General features: G+C 48.2%; 2 protein-coding genes across 16 annotated transcripts; one reads left to right on the top strand and one right to left on the bottom strand.

Annotated features, from left to right (window-relative positions):
• Positions 1-3,863: 3,863 nt before the first annotated feature.
• On the top strand, positions 3,864-11,933 carry GPATCH4 (G-patch domain containing 4). Of its 13 annotated transcripts, none has more exons than XR_015161172.1 (10): positions 3,864-3,926; positions 4,886-4,964; positions 7,134-7,243; positions 7,696-7,769; positions 7,877-7,969; positions 8,064-8,150; positions 9,486-9,669; positions 9,831-9,922; positions 10,152-10,202; positions 10,726-11,933. XR_015161172.1 is itself a non-coding variant. In XM_086393352.1 (9 exons), the coding sequence occupies exons 1-9, from the start codon at positions 3,896-3,898 to the stop codon at positions 11,477-11,479; spliced, it is 1,371 nt and encodes a 456-aa protein (XP_086249478.1). In that variant the 5' UTR covers positions 3,864-3,895; the 3' UTR covers positions 11,480-11,933. The 13 variants fall into 13 exon arrangements, 8 of the variants coding, with proteins under 8 accessions (XP_086249478.1, XP_086249477.1, XP_086249481.1 ...); XR_015161170.1 differs by having other exon boundaries at positions 7,107-7,243; XR_015161171.1 differs by having other exon boundaries at positions 7,107-7,243; positions 10,055-10,202; positions 10,726-11,292.
• Positions 8,467-14,734, bottom strand: NAXE (NAD(P)HX epimerase). 3 transcript variants are annotated; one of them, XM_086393362.1, is made up of 7 exons: positions 14,519-14,734; positions 14,276-14,384; positions 14,015-14,125; positions 13,823-13,936; positions 12,904-13,051; positions 12,358-12,566; positions 8,467-10,178 (listed from the first exon to the last, which is right to left on the bottom strand). In XM_086393362.1, the coding sequence occupies exons 1-6, from the start codon at positions 14,698-14,700 to the stop codon at positions 12,364-12,366; spliced, it is 867 nt and encodes a 288-aa protein (XP_086249488.1). In that variant the 5' UTR covers positions 14,701-14,734; the 3' UTR covers positions 8,467-10,178; positions 12,358-12,363. The 3 variants fall into 3 exon arrangements, with proteins under 3 accessions (XP_086249488.1, XP_086249487.1, XP_086249486.1); XM_086393361.1 differs by having other exon boundaries at positions 8,467-8,841; XM_086393360.1 differs by lacking the exon at positions 8,467-10,178 and adding an exon at positions 11,812-12,044.
• Positions 14,735-14,794: the final 60 nt, after the last annotated feature.

The raw sequence follows: 14,794 nt of genomic DNA, 5'->3' as shown, positions 1-14,794 counted from the left end.
TTGAATTTTCAAATCAACTTGTCGAGTGATGCAAAAATCTGACTAGGATTTTGATAGAGATTGTGCTGAATCTGTAGACCAATTTGGAGAGTCAGTTTAGTTCAGTTCAGTTCAGCCGCTCAGTTGACCCATGAATCGCAGCACGCCAGGCCTCCCTGTCCATCACCAACTCCCGGAGTTCACTCAAACTCATGTCCATCGAGTCGGTGATGCCATCCAGCCATCTCATCCTCTGTCGTCCCCTTCTCCTCCTGCCCCCAATCCCTCCCAGCATCAGAGTCTTTTCCAATGAGTCAACTCTTCACATGAGGTGGCCAAAGTACTGGAGTTTCAGCTTTAGCATCATTCCTTCCAAAGAAATCCCAGGGCTGATCTCCTTCAGAATGGACTGGTTGGATCTCCTTGCAGTCCAAGGGACTCTCAAGAGTCTTCTCCAACACCACAGTTCAAAAGCATCAATTCTTCGGTGCTCAGATTTCTTCACAGTCCAACTCTCACATCCATACATGACCACAGGAAAAACCATAGCCTTGACTAGACGAACCTTTGTTGGCCAAGTAATTTGGAGAGTACTGTGATCTTATTAAGTCTGACAATCCATAAACACAGGTATTTTTCCATTTATGTAGGTCTTCTTTTGCTTCTTTCAATGCCATTTTGGAATTTTCAGTGTATAATTATTGTATTTTTTTTGCTATATTTTGTAAATTACTAAGTGTTTTATTTATTTTTGATGCCATAGTCGATTAATTTTTTTAACATAGATGGCTCTTACTATTTAGGGACCAATTTGTACCTGCTTTTTTCACTTCAATCATATCATAGACGTTTCCCCCAAATTATTAAGAATCCTTCTTCAAATTCATTTTTTAAGACTATGTATTAGGGCACTGTATAGTTCCACTCTTTGAGCAAACTCTGGGAGATAGTGAAGGATGGGGAACCTGGTGTGCTGCAGTTCAAGGGGTCACAGAATCAAACATGACTCAGTGACTGGGCAGTAAGCAAGAGTGGTCTCACTGTAAGTTATTTAGCCATTCTCCTGTTGCGGAATATTTAGGTTCTTTACATTTTCCCCCCCATTTTATAAATATTCCTGTAATAAATATTTCTGCTGATCTTTATATGTCTGCATTTCAGATTATTTTCTTATAAGTAGTCATGGCCCCTTCCACTATGAAAGAACACAGCAAGAAGTTGCCAGATATGAATCAGGAAAAGGGCCCTCACCAGAAGGTCATCAACCTGGTGTCTTGATCTTGGACTTCCCAGCATTCAGAACTGGGAGGGGCCAAGATGGAGGAGTAGAAAGACCCCGAGCTTACCTTATAAATAGTCATGTATTCTTGCTTTCTCATAATGGCTTTTATTTTGTACAACTCTTGTGAGAAGTTTGAACCCCCTGAAATTTCGAACTCCTGGAGGCCCATTTCTTCTTTGGCAACCTCACATAGCCCCCAGGGACAGGCCTGCAGGGGCCCTGACTTCTCCTCTTACCCCGTCAGCACTGTGTTCCGACCTTGCCACAGCTCTCATCACTCACTGACATTAATTCATGGTAACTTGTTACACCCCCACATGATCAAGAAGCCCAACAGAACTAGGGCTGGACCTTTAGTCCCTGGTCTATAGAAGACCCTTAATAAATGTTTATCAACTGAGTGAGCCAGGCAGAGCAGGCGTTCAAGTTCCTAGGCCAGACTCGGAATCTCGAGTCAACAAGTTATGTTGTTGTTGTTGCTGTTCAGTTGCTCCGACTGAACAAGTCGTCCCCAACTCTTTGCGACCCCATGGACCACAGCACGCCAGGCTTCCCTGTCCTTCATTATCTCCTGGAGTTTGTTCAAACTCATGTCCGTCAAGTAGATGATACTGTCCACCATTTCGTTCTCTGTTGCCCCCTTCTCCTCCTGCCCTCAATCTTTCCCAGCATCAGGGTCTTTTCCAAGAGTTGGTTCTTCTCATCAGGTGGCCAAAGTACTGGAGCTTCAGTTGCAGCATTAGTCCTTCTAATGAATATTCAGGGTTGATTTCCTTTAGGATTGACTGGGGACTCTCAAGAGTCTTCTCCAACACCACAGTTTGAAAGCATCAATTCTTTGGTACTCAGCTTTCTTTATAGTCCAACTCTCACATCCATACATGACTACTGGAAAAACCATAGCTTTGAGTATATAGACCTTTACAGGAAAGCGATGTCTCTGCTTTTTAATATGCAGTCATTTTGTCATAGCTTTTCTTCCAAGTAGCAAGTGTCTTTTAATTTCATGGCTGCAGTCATTGTTTGCAGTGATTTTGGAGTCCAAGAAAATGAAGTCTGTCACTGCTTCCATTTTTCCTCCCCCATCTATTTGCCATTAACTGATGGGACTGGATGCCATGATCTTAGTTTTCTGAATGTTCAATTCAACAAATTATGGCTATTAGGTTTTCAGAATGGCCAACAAAGAGTATACTGAACAGAAATTGTGGGCTGAAAAGGGCCCTTGCCCTATTCATGAGTGTTCAAACTTCTTTTATGACCACAGTATAATATGTAATATTAGATAGACAGGGGAGATAGAGTGAGGAAATGGTGGAAATTGAAACCCTATCTATGGAATTTTCTCAGTGGCTCCTGAGACACTACAATAAAACCAAGTTTGTAAAGATGATTGCACTAGTCCAACATTCTAATTTTATGGACCAGGGAAAGGTTGCTCTTGAGCAGGAAAAGGACTCAGATCTGACTGCCATTCACGAAATGTTCCTCTATTGAATCCAACCTCTGAACAGTATGTTTGAAGCATTCCACATCACTTATGAAAGCATCTAAAAGCCCACTAACCAAGATCCATTGTTTAAGGTATTGTTCCCATGTAGCACATTTTAAAAGGAAAATTAATTTCATGTAAAAAAAAAAACTTACTGGAATGAGGTAGTATGACATACTGAGCAATTGTGACAAAGCTTGAGTGAAATGGCAGCTTTTCTCTTTGAAGATCCTGGGAGGGGGGGCGGGGGGCGGTGCTAAGTTACCGTAAATATTGATATAGGGACGCAAATAAGGGAAAACTTTTCCCTTCAGATTTTAGTTCCTGGGTGGCTCAGTGGCCCCTAAGAACACTGTGGGGATGAGAGGATGTGCAACCTCTCTTGCTGACTTCTTTGCAATATGTTCTTTCCCTCTCCTGTTCAATGGATTCTCATACTTACAAGCCAAGTCTGAACTCCTCAACCTATCATGCATTCGGGATTTTGCCTCTCCAGTCCCACTCGAGCTTCCAACTTTGCTTGGGCTAGACAAAGTGCTCCTCGAAGTCAGGACTCGTCTCTTATGCATTTTTGTATCACCAGTACCAAAGAACAGGTCCTGGCACACAGTGGTGAATCAAAATGTGTTTGATGAACCTATTGAAACCTCTTACCTCTAGGATTTTATTAAAAAAAAAAAAAAAAAACACACAAAAAACTGTCCCCGTAGGCTGAGTATTCATCCCCTGAATTATTAATCACCTCAGAGGTACTACCTCCTTCTCTGCCTCCACGAACCTCTCAGGCCACTCTCAATGCTTTCACCTAAATTTTTCCTTTCTCGTATTTGTGCCTGGGACTAGTCAATGTCGGACCCAAAGCTATTCTCCGAACCCCAACAAAGCCAGGTAGGACTGAAGTCCCTTAGCTGCTCAGGGCCTGCTGGGAGGCAATAAGTAGAATACCACTCGAATCTCCAGAAATGGGCTCGCTCTGGGGCGGAGTTTCTATGGCAACCATATGGCTAGCCAGCCTCTCCGAAATAGTTTCTCTGGGAACCACAGAGACTCAGATCCAGCGTGCATCTCTATGGTTTCCACAGCCTAGAAGGGTCGAAACAGCACTTCCGGGAAGATGGCTGCGCACAAGTCACGTTTGTCACATGTTTCTGCGGAGAGGACCTCGCAATGACGGTAAGGGGCTACAGTCCCCCGAATGGTGACTGTCATAGCCCGGGCTCAGGGGCAAATGTGACAGAAAGGGAATAGTTCTACTCAAGTGAAGCTGCGGTCGGAGGGCTGGAGTTTTAACCTCCACAGGAAGGAACCCTAGGGAAAGGAGCCAGCTCTTAAGAACCTCTGTAAGAATGGTAGCCCAGGGCCCCTTCTCCAGAAAACTCACGTTGACTGGAAAGAAGACAGTTCCTGAAAATGTGCTCCCAGCCTTCGCAAAGACTGCGGAGCACAGCCTGAGATCTAGCTTCTGTCCACAGTTACCTGTTCTAGGTCGGTTAAGGAAATTCCTACCTGTGTCATTCAGTTCAACAATTAAGGACTGAACGCATTCAGGAGCTGCATTAAGTGCATCAGGGATTGCAGAATAAGACTAAGCATAGGCTGTGGTATATAATATAATTTCGAATTAATGCGACAAGGCATAGGCTGTGGTAAGTCTTAGAGTTTAAAGCGTAAATGGCTATGAACCTGTGTGTAGTGATTGAGAACACCAGTTCTGGAGTGCCTGAGATCCTAGATCCGCTACTTAACCAGCTATTTGATTTGTGCAGGTAGCTAAACTTCTCAGTGCCATTTCTTCAGTTGTAAGTTACAGTAAAAACACCTTCGAATTCGCTGGTGGTCCAGTGGCTGGGACTCTGCACCTTCACTGCAGAGGGCTAGAGTTCAGTCCGTGGTTGGGGAACTAAGATCCTGCAAGGAACCTGGGGCAGCCAAAACAAAAACCCAAAACACCTCCCTGTGGGGTTGTTGGAAGGATTAAATGAGATAATATGCGTGAAACAGCAACATGCTGGCACTGAGTAAATGCATGTTAGTTGTTTTTGTTATAATAGATCAGAAATAACTTATGAGAAGAGGCAGAGTTTTGAAATGTCCTTAAAGCCCTCAGTGTTTGAATTTTATTTCTCTTGCAGTATCAAGAAGCAGGATAGGGCAATTTCTTCACTCAATGCTTCTCTGTTGGGACTCTCAGGGTGAAAGTTATGTTTTCAGGTAATCATCCTTCAAAGTAGAAGTGTGAACAGAAATGTGAGTCACCCTAAATTTGCTACTTTTCATATCTAACCAGACTAGTCATCATTCTTAAGCTTAATATGTAATGTTTAGGAGGGGTAGGTAACTTAACGATGTGTCTGATTTTTTTACTAGCGTACTTAGTAAACCTTCTTAAACACAAATGAAAATTTTAGCTTTCAAAGTCCTCACTTGGGGACGCTAGAGGATTACTCCAGTAGTGCCGTTGTTGTTGTTCAGTTGCTAAGTTGTGTCTGACTCTCTGCAACCCCATGGACTGTAACCCAACAGGTTCCTCTGTCCATGGGATTTTATAGGCAAGAATACTGGAGTGGGTTGCCATTTCCTTCTCCAAGGGATCTTCCCAGACAAGGGAGCAAACCTGCGTCTCTTGTATTGGCAATCTGATTCTTTACCACTGAGCCATCAGGGAAGCCCCAGTTTTGCCATTAATCAACTTTTAAAATGGTTCTGCAATGCCTCTAATAAGTGATCTTAATACAAAAGTTAACTTTAGTAACTCAAAGCAGCAGTGATTGTCTTAGTTTTGAATGTCTGTGTAATAAGCCATCTTAACCATTTCAAGGCAGATTTTGATATATAAGTTCAGTTCAGTTCAGTCGCTCAGTCGTGTCTGACTCTTTGTGACCCCATGAACTGAAGCACTCTAGGCACCAACTCCCCGTGTCCACCCAAACCCATGTCCATTGTGTCGGTGATGCCATCCAACCATCTCATCCTCTGTCCTCCCCTTCTCCTCTGGCCCTCAATCTTTCCCAGCATCAGGGTCTTTTCAAATGAGTCAGCTCTCCGCATCAGGTGGGTTCAGCTTCAACATCGGTCCCTCCAATGATGGCATTGGATGATGGCATTGGATAATGGCATTGCGGAGTCCAAAAAGGAGGAACACCTGAATGACTATAAAGAAATGCAGCTACAGTGGGTCCTTGAACAGCATGAGTTTGAACTGCATGGGTCCACTTAAATGTGGATTTTTTTCAATAAATACTACAGTAGTACCATTGTGGTTAGTTGAATCCTGGCATGTGGAAGGCTGAGTATAGAATTTGGGTTTTGGTATCAATGGCAGGTCCTAAAACAAGTCCCCCGCTGATAACTAAGGGATGACTTGTAGCTGGGAATGTAATAGAAGCAGGGCTACTATACAGTCATGCATCCTGGGCTCATATTTCTAGCTGCATCTCTTACCAGCTGTATAAGAAGCCAGGCAAGAAACTGAGACTTTATTTTTCTCCTCTATAAAATAAGGATAATATCTGTCTTATAGAACTGTCAGGGTTAAATGAGACAGTATAATAGTATGTGTAATCCTCCTGTTAAATATAAGAGCACCTTTCCAAGCTGGACAGTTTCAAAAAGGGTGCTCCAACAAGATGGAAAGACCGTGGTGGTGAAGCCCCCACACCAAGTAAGAGGACAGTGTAAATGCTGGGCACAGGTATAGGATACAGGCTCTATTAAGCACTGCTGTCTTATAACTGGAGGAGGAGATAGCAACCCACTCCAGTAGTCTTGCTGGGAGAACCCCATGGACAGAGGAACCTGGCGGGCTACAGACCAAAGGGTCACAAAGAATCACACAGCTGAGCACAGACAGACATCACTCAGGTTAACAAACATCTCATTGCTTTGCTTTGTTTTTAACATGGTAATAAATCATGGGAGATGTTGTCAGGTAGCGGTAAAGAGTGGAAATTCTGCAGACCAGCTGCCTGAGTTTGAATTCTACGTGCATCAGCTGTGTGACCTTGAGCAAGTCACCTAACCTCTTTAGGCTTTAGTTTCCTCATTGGTACAAAAGGGTAGTAATACTTTCCTGAATGCAAAGTTTAGGAAATCTTCTTGGACTGGGACGATTACATGAAATGATCCGTGCAAAGCTTAGCAAAGCGTGTGGTGCGCTCTCCATAAATTTAGGTATTATCGTTAATATTGGTCCTCCTTGACTTTCAGCATGTTGACCTCTCAGTGGTCAGGGAGCTCCCTAAGGACCAGGCCTCCCAGCTTGGTCTCTGCTTCAGCTCCAGGAAAGAATTCTTCTAAGAGCAGTCAGGACGGATTTGGTACATGATTTGAGCACTTTCTCCTCTGCTCTTAAAGGGATGACAGTGACTGCTTCTTCTCCAGTGAGAGCCTGAAGACAGTGACTTTTCTCACCATGAGTATCACCCCCGAGGTCAAGAGTCCGGGGATGAAGTTTGCTGAGGAGCAGTTGCTAAAGCATGGATGGACTCAAGGTGATTCCCGTGGGGCCCCTTCCACATCCCCCAACTCCCTCACTACCCTGTGCCCAGGGGAGAGGCGTTATCCTGGATTAACCTCTGTGTAGTCTGTTCAACGGAAGAGGAAAAGTTAAAGAGAAAATTTGCAGAAGAAAATTGCTGACATTTCCAGAAAAGGGAAGAAATATGACTGTGGATAGTGAGAAGGAAGTGGCTGAGAGAACTGGGAATGGGAAAGAGATGACCTCTGTCCTGAGAGAATTATGGGAAAAGAGAGTTTGGGCTCAAAGACATGCAGACCGTATGGAGAGGTACTAGAAAGAGTGAACTGGGAGGGTTTCTGAGAGGGACAGGGCACGCCCAATGCTAGGTGTGTGGAATGACAAGGAGTGGCATGTGCCAGGGTTGCTTTGTGAGGGCTTAGGGCAGGCAGTGGAATAAGCCAGGTCATTCGCTGTCTTCTGCAGGCAAAGGCCTGGGCCGGAAGGAGAATGGTATCACCCAGGCCCTCAGGGTGACGCTGAAGCAGGACACTTATGGGGTAAGACTGGACAGACTGCGGGAGGTCAGTGGGGATGGGAGATGGGGGCCTTGAAAATAGGATGAGGGAGGGGAATGACAAGCCCTGAGTTCACATTTCTCTGGCAGGTGGGACACGACCCTGCCAAGGAGTTCACAAATCACTGGTGGAATGATCTGTTCAACAAGACTGCAGCCAACTTGGTGGTGGAAACTCGGCAGGTATAAGCTCTAATAGTAGGCATGTAAAACATGAGGGCCTGGGACACGTCGGGGTGAGGGTGACGTGGCATCCACTCACACATACTTCCCCCAGGACGGAGTACAGATAAGACGCCTATCTAAGGAGACCACCCGCCAGGATCATGCCAAGCCCAACTTGCTGTATCAGAAGTTTGTGAAGGTATTAGAGGCTGGGGGTGAGAGGGCTCACCCTTTCCCCTTCCCTGGTCTCTTGGGGTCTGAACAATTGCCTTGCATGCCCTACCTGTTCTCAGGACTGTCCTAAGTGGGGTCCTGTGACTAACCTCGCTGTTGCTGACCCAGACTGCCCAGATCCTCAGCAAGAATTGAAATCTTCAGGCTGCATGGATCCCTGCCATCTGCTGAGGGGGCTGAAACAGGGAGTGGGAGGTGGGGGACAGTCAGGAGCTGCCAGAGGAGAGCAGGGTGGGGACATCTATTTCAAAGGACTTAGAAGCCAGAGGAGACCTGAGAGATTATTGGACCCATTGTCTTTTATTTTGCAGATGTGGCCAGAAGGGGGCAGGTGGCTCACCGAAGAGCCCACAGGTGGCTAGTAACAATAAAAACCTGTTCTAGCCAAGGACTAGAACCCAGGTGTTCAGACTTCCCTTTTCTGGCGTGCCAATGGAAGGGAGCTGACATTTAACCATCTTCCATTACCCGCTTAAGGGCTCTGCATGTTATCCAGCAGATCTCTCCCATTCATCCTGTGGCCATCTTCAGCCCCAGTTCAGTCCATCATCTCCTGCATGATTTCTTTCACAGCCTCATAACTAGCTAGGCTCCTCACTGTAGTCTCAATCCCCATGCCAATCAGTTCATCCTCCACAAAGCATCCAGAGTGTTCTCTGTAAAACACAAGTTTCACTGTGTCACTGGCTCCTCCTTGACCTAGGATGACACAGTCTACAGGTGTCAGACTGACTCGGATGGCCCTTCAGGCCTTGTCCTCGCCTTCTTCCCTAGCCTGTTTCTTGCCACTTCTCAGGACCTCTGTCTACGCTTTAGCCAGATTGATTCTGAATCTTTTTCAGGTACCATGTTTTTTCACCTTCAAATTTTTGCATATGCTCCCTCTGTCTGGGACATTCTGCTTCCTTTACCTGCTGACCTTTTCCTTGTCTTTCAAAGCCAAGTTAGTTGTAGGAACTATTCCCCAAACCCTGAAGCCTGAGTCAGGTACCCCTCCTCTGGCAGAGATAATTGTTGTTCAGTCACTGAGTCACGTCTGACTCTTTGGGGACACTACGGACTGTAGTCTGCCAGTATTTTCTTCATAGTTGCCTATGTTCTGCCACATCTCCTTCCCTGTTAAGCACGTAGGATCTATGTTGGCTGCACCCATTTCATTCTTATTCCACTCTGTATCCCTAGCCTTTTAATCCATAGTAGGTTCTTAACCTGGTTAAATAAAGAACTGTGCATAGGTATTGGGGCAGGGTCAGGGGGCGCACAGGTTGTGAAAAGAACCATCTTCATTGTCTGTTGCTAGAACCATGAGATGACCGCCAGGGGGCACTTGTCCCACTGTGAAGACCTGATGACCCAAGCACTTGTCCCTCCCTTCTCCTTGTTTTGCCCACTAGCTAGCTGGCTGTGGGCCAGGGAGCCAGGACTGCGCCTGCCCCACCCATTCCCAACTGCAGCCCACTTCCTGCCCAAGTTGACATATGCAGGTTGGCACACCTCTCTGGGGGTCTGTAAGGAATGACGTCGGGGGCTGACAGATTTGTGCCTCTGGCTACTTGAGATGGTGGTTGGGAGTGGTTTCCAGAGGGAAGTGGGATGACGGTGGTGTTGAGTGGGCCTTGTCCATCCCCACAATTCCTCCTTCTAGATGGCCACACTGACTTCAAGTGGGGAGAAGCCAGACAAGGACTGGGAAGGCTGCAGTGATGACGACAGCCAGGAGCCCAAGCCTCCAAATGTGTGAGACTTCTTTCTAGTGCTGGGGCATATGGGAGGAGATGCCTTCAAATCTCAGAAGAAAGGACCAGTATAATGCTTGACTGTGGTCTTCTTGGTGGGTGGAACTGTTGTACTAATCTTTGGCACTTCCAGGTTCTAAATAGGAACTCACTGGTGAATGTTTTAGAGGGAAGGAGAAGTCAAGCCTTTCCACCACTTGTAATTCCTGATTCCCACCCCTCTCCAACAGTCTGACCGATGAGATGCTGCTCCAGGCCTGCGAGGGACGAACAGCACACAAGTAAGTAGTGGTTGGCTTCTTGGGCTCCCTTCTGTTCTCCCCATCACAAGCCCACCATTGAGGGTGGCCTGTGCCACTCTTCACCCCAGAGGAAATGATTCCTACTCTTTGCCCATTTCTGAAGCTGCCTGAAGATAGGTAGCTCCTCCTTACCAACTTTGCCTGATTAGGGAAAGATTAGGCCTCTTTTCCCTGATAGCCTCCCTCTGACTTGCTGCTGCTACTGCTGCTGCTAAGTCGCCTCAGTCGTGTCCGACTCTGTGTGACCCCACAGACGGCAGCCCACCAGGTTCCCCCGTCCCTGGGATTCTCCAGGCAAGAACGCTGGAGTGGGTTGCCATCTCCTTCTCCAATGCATGAAAGTGAAAAAATAAAGTGAAGTTGCTCAGTCGTGTCCGACTCCTAGCAACCCCATGGACTGCAGCCCACCAGGCCCCTCCGTCCATGGGATTTTCCAGGCAAGAGTACTGGAGTGGGTTGCCATTGCCTTCTCCCCCTCTGACTTGGGCCCCATCTATTTCAGGGCTGCCCGTCTTGGGATCACAATGAAAGCTAAGCTTGCTCGCTTAGAGGCCCAGGAGCAGGCCTTCCTGGCTCGGCTCAAAGGCCAGGACCCTGGGGTCCCTCAACTGCAGTCTGAGAGCAAGTCCCCCAAAAAAAAGAAAAAGAAAAGGAAGCAGAAAGAGGAGGAAGAGCCTACAACAACTGAAAGGAGTGCAGAAAAGTACTCAGAACACACTGACGAGAGCATCAGAAAAAGCAAGAAGAAGAAAAGACGGCATCAAGAAGAAAGAGTCACAGATGAGAGAGAGGGCACAGCCACAGAAAATGAGGAAGAGACCATAAGAACAGGTGGGCTTGGGGAATTGAAAAACAGAGAGCACGTCGACCGGTCCTTCAGGAAAAAGAAGAGGAGGGGGCAGCACCATAAAGAGGAGAAGGCGGAGCTGGCGGTCTTAGATAATGAGGGAGGCAAGGTGGCTGTCAGTGGAGTTGGGACAGAGGAAGCAGAGAGGAGAGTATACACTCACCCATGTGGCAGAAGCAAGAAGAGGCGGCAGCATGAGGAAGAAGACTTGAACACAGAGGATGAAGAAGTTGAAGAGGCTCTCGTAGATAGTGGGACCAGAGAAGCAGAAAGCAGATCGTGCAGTGATCAGAAAAGGGGGAGAAGCAAGAAGAAAAGACGGCAGTATCAGGAGGAGGAAGTCTTGGATGGACCTGGAGTCAACACTGCGCAGAAAGCAAAAAAGAAGAAACAGAAGAAGAGAGACTGAAGGCCAGGCCACGGCGGGGCCCAACTGATGCCCCTCCAGGAGCTGAGGCCTCAGGGGCCTGAGCTGACGCAGTCTTAGGCACCCTCTCAGCGAGGAGTCCCTCCTGAGGAGGAATCAGCTGCGGAACAGCCGTCTGCTGAGAGGAGAGTGGTAGTGCCGTGTCCGAGTCAAGGGAGAGGCAAGTCCCCCTTACAGCATCTAACCCAGAGATGGTGCACTCAGGCACCTGCAGGGGCCAGGCAGCTAAGGGACCAGGATACGGGGAGCTGTGGCAATGGGAATGCAGACATCTGAAGAGACATCTTGGCTAAAAGAAGCTGAAAATGTAGATCTATGGAAAATATACTGACTTTTTATTTTGAAGGCTAAGAAAAACATGTAAATTCAGCCCATAGATTGCCAGTTTCTAACTATACCAAATTGAATAAACATCAGCTTGGTCGTCTAGCCTGTAGATAAGTTGTGACTGTCATCTCCATTCTCAGCCCGGGAAGGTCTTGAATACAAACTAGTTTCCTTAGAGGCCTCTGAAGAAATTCCTTCTAAGTCTGGTAGTCTTGCTATGCTGTTAAGTGAAAAGAGAGAGTTCACAGAACCTCACTCAGCTCCCTGTCTGCATCCCTAATAAGAACTCTGTGCGTGTAAAGGACGCATACCTCAGCTGGGAGCCTTTTTCAGCATCTTAAAGTCAACTGTCATTGCCCCCAAATGCCATAGAAACCTCTCATGCATATTGTTCTCCCAGAGAGAGTGCACCATCTCTCCAGAGTTGCTCTCTGGCTGTGCCATCTCTTAACCGTTATTGTCAGAAGAGCTCCTAGGACTCCACAGTTCTGGGAGAGAGGCACTAAGTCTTTATTGAAAAGAATGCCCCCCACCTTCTCTCACTGCAGACGATAGACACATTCCGTGTCAGGGTAGGGTGGTAGGTTCAGCTGGTACTTCTTTTCCAGAGCAGGTGGCACGAAGCGACCCCCCAGGTAGTGGTAACGACCAGTAAACTGGGTTGCAGACTTTTTGGGTGCTGTCAGGGAGATGAGCAAGTCTGGCTGGATCCCTCCAGAGCTTCCCTTCTCCACGTCCCATCCTGAAAAGGTGGTGGTAGTCAGAGCAGAAGGGACCAAGATGTCCAGTCCCCTTCCACACCTTGCTCTGGTCTAATCTTAAAGGAGTGGGAAGCCCCCTGGGTGACCCCATGAGGAAATCATGTCCTTGGAGCTGCACATACTCCTGGGCTCTGGTCTCACAGTCAACATATAAAGGGCATTCCTAAACTCTTTGTTCCTCAGCCATACTTTGGCTCTGTTCTGCACCTCTAGACTCTGAAATCAGAAACCTTGAATCAGAAACAAGAACTCCTAGGTACCTACCTACCTCAAGACAGGGCAGGGCCCTGATCCCCCCAACCTCCTTGAACCCAGCACCTGATGGAATGTCGATGCTTGCAATGGGCACAGTGAGTCCATTCAGGACACTCAGGATGCTGCGGAATGGCTCCCGAACCTCACCCGTGAAGCTGAAGCCAAAGATGGCATCCACCACCAGCTCATACAGTTCATCAATCAGCATCGGCTGTGGTAGAGCAGGAGAAGGAGATGTCACAGCTAGCAGCTTCATAAAGAACCCTTAACAGAAAAGGGCTGTCCTCTGTACCCAAAGGCCATAGGCACAGGGAGAATTTTTAATCTCATTCTAATGGCATTCTGAGGCCTGGAGTTCAGTGCAAGTCACTGATTGAGGCCAAGCTGAGTCCAGTCACATTTTCCGCTCTGAGTGTCTGCCAACCACTGGAGAGGCTACAGTGTAGGACAGCCTGAGACCTGGAGTCAGGAGGGACAGGCTCTGGCCTTGCCTCTGCTGTGAACTGATGTGTGACTCTGGACAAATCACTTAACCTTCCTTTGCACCTCAGTCTCTTCATCTGTAAAACGTGCTAAGGAACTTTAAAACGTTCTCAAGTTACCCACTCCTCAATCCATCATCTGAAGAAAGGGTTTAGGATAAGGATAAGGTAGTCACTTCAGTTCCCAAGAGGGGCACATAATGTATTTACCACATGCTAGGGGAAGAGGAATTGGCTACAGTGTGAAAAGAGTGACCAGGGGAGATTAAGGGGAAATAAAGCTTTATTTATTTCCCCCGGCAACTCATAAATGGAGTACACCCTATGACACCAATTCCATTCAGGTAGCATACTTTAAGCACCTGTGTCAGGCACTCTCCCTGCCCTCTAAGAGTTAATCTAGAGAGGAAGAGTCCTAAGTGAGCTCAGCCTGGAAAGGTGAGGGAAGAGCAGGATGCAGGCAGCAGTACTGAGGAGGGCAGTGAACAGGAGCCACCTACCTCTGGGGGCATTTCACCAAGGAAGGGGATGTCCATTTTCTGGCACTGCGTCACCAGTGCAGTGAAAAGTGGCTTGTTAGGCCTTTTAGGGTAATAGATGGTTGGCTGGTAGCCCTATGAGGAAAGGAAGGGGGTTAAGTCAAGCCCAGGTCTTGGAAACCTCTCCCCCACAGCCCTTCCCTGCGTACTCACAAAGAGTTTGAGGTGTCGAGCACAGACCAGGCCATCTCCTCCGTTATTCCCAGGGCCACAGATGACCAGGACGGTAGGGGGGCTCCTGGACAAGGACGTGGGGGGATATGCCTGAAGGCAGAGTCAAAGGGGATTCAGAGGGGACTCTGGGCAGTGACAGACCAGGCTTGGCCTGGCCGTCCCTCCCCTCACTTCGTTGTGCCTAGGCCAGGGGAGCTTGTACAATGGCTTGCCCCAAAGGTCGAGAGTTGTGCCACTGACCTTGGCAATGGCTGTGGCACAGCTCAGACCGGCCAGCTCCATAAGTTGGTCCACGCTGAACTGGTACTCATTAAACAGCTCCTGGTCCACGGCTTGGGCCTCCTCCTGGCTGAGGAAACCCACGGCCTGAGTCCCCACCCCTCAGGTGCTCCCTCGCGCGGGCGGCGCTGCCGCCCCAGGTCCCGCCCCCTTGGGTTCCACCCAAGTCCTACGCCCCGCTTGCCCGCTCAGAACCTCGCCTACCTCAGGTACTTCACTGCTGAACTCGCCATGACTTCTGAGTCCCCGCGGCCACCCGAGATCAGTCGCTGCGGTACCCACCAGGTGGCTCCTGCGCGACAGGAGCCGGCCTGGACTCTGACGCGTGACAGGCGCGAGCCTGCAACCAGCAGCCCGAGCCCCAGAAGCGCCCGCAAACCGGACATCCAGCTAGCCAGGAGGGAGCCCTCCGACCCGCCCGGCGCATGCGCAGCACTTAGCCCTGCCCCCGAGGGGCCGGGCCCGCACTCACCCTTGCCG

This window comes from Bos grunniens, chromosome 3 (assembly GCF_055505025.1).
Source record: "Bos grunniens cultivar Pamir isolate PY7600 chromosome 3, Bosgru_T2T1.0, whole genome shotgun sequence".
Lineage (NCBI taxonomy): Eukaryota > Metazoa > Chordata > Mammalia > Artiodactyla > Bovidae > Bos > Bos grunniens.
This window is presented reverse-complemented; position numbering and strand designations above follow the sequence as displayed.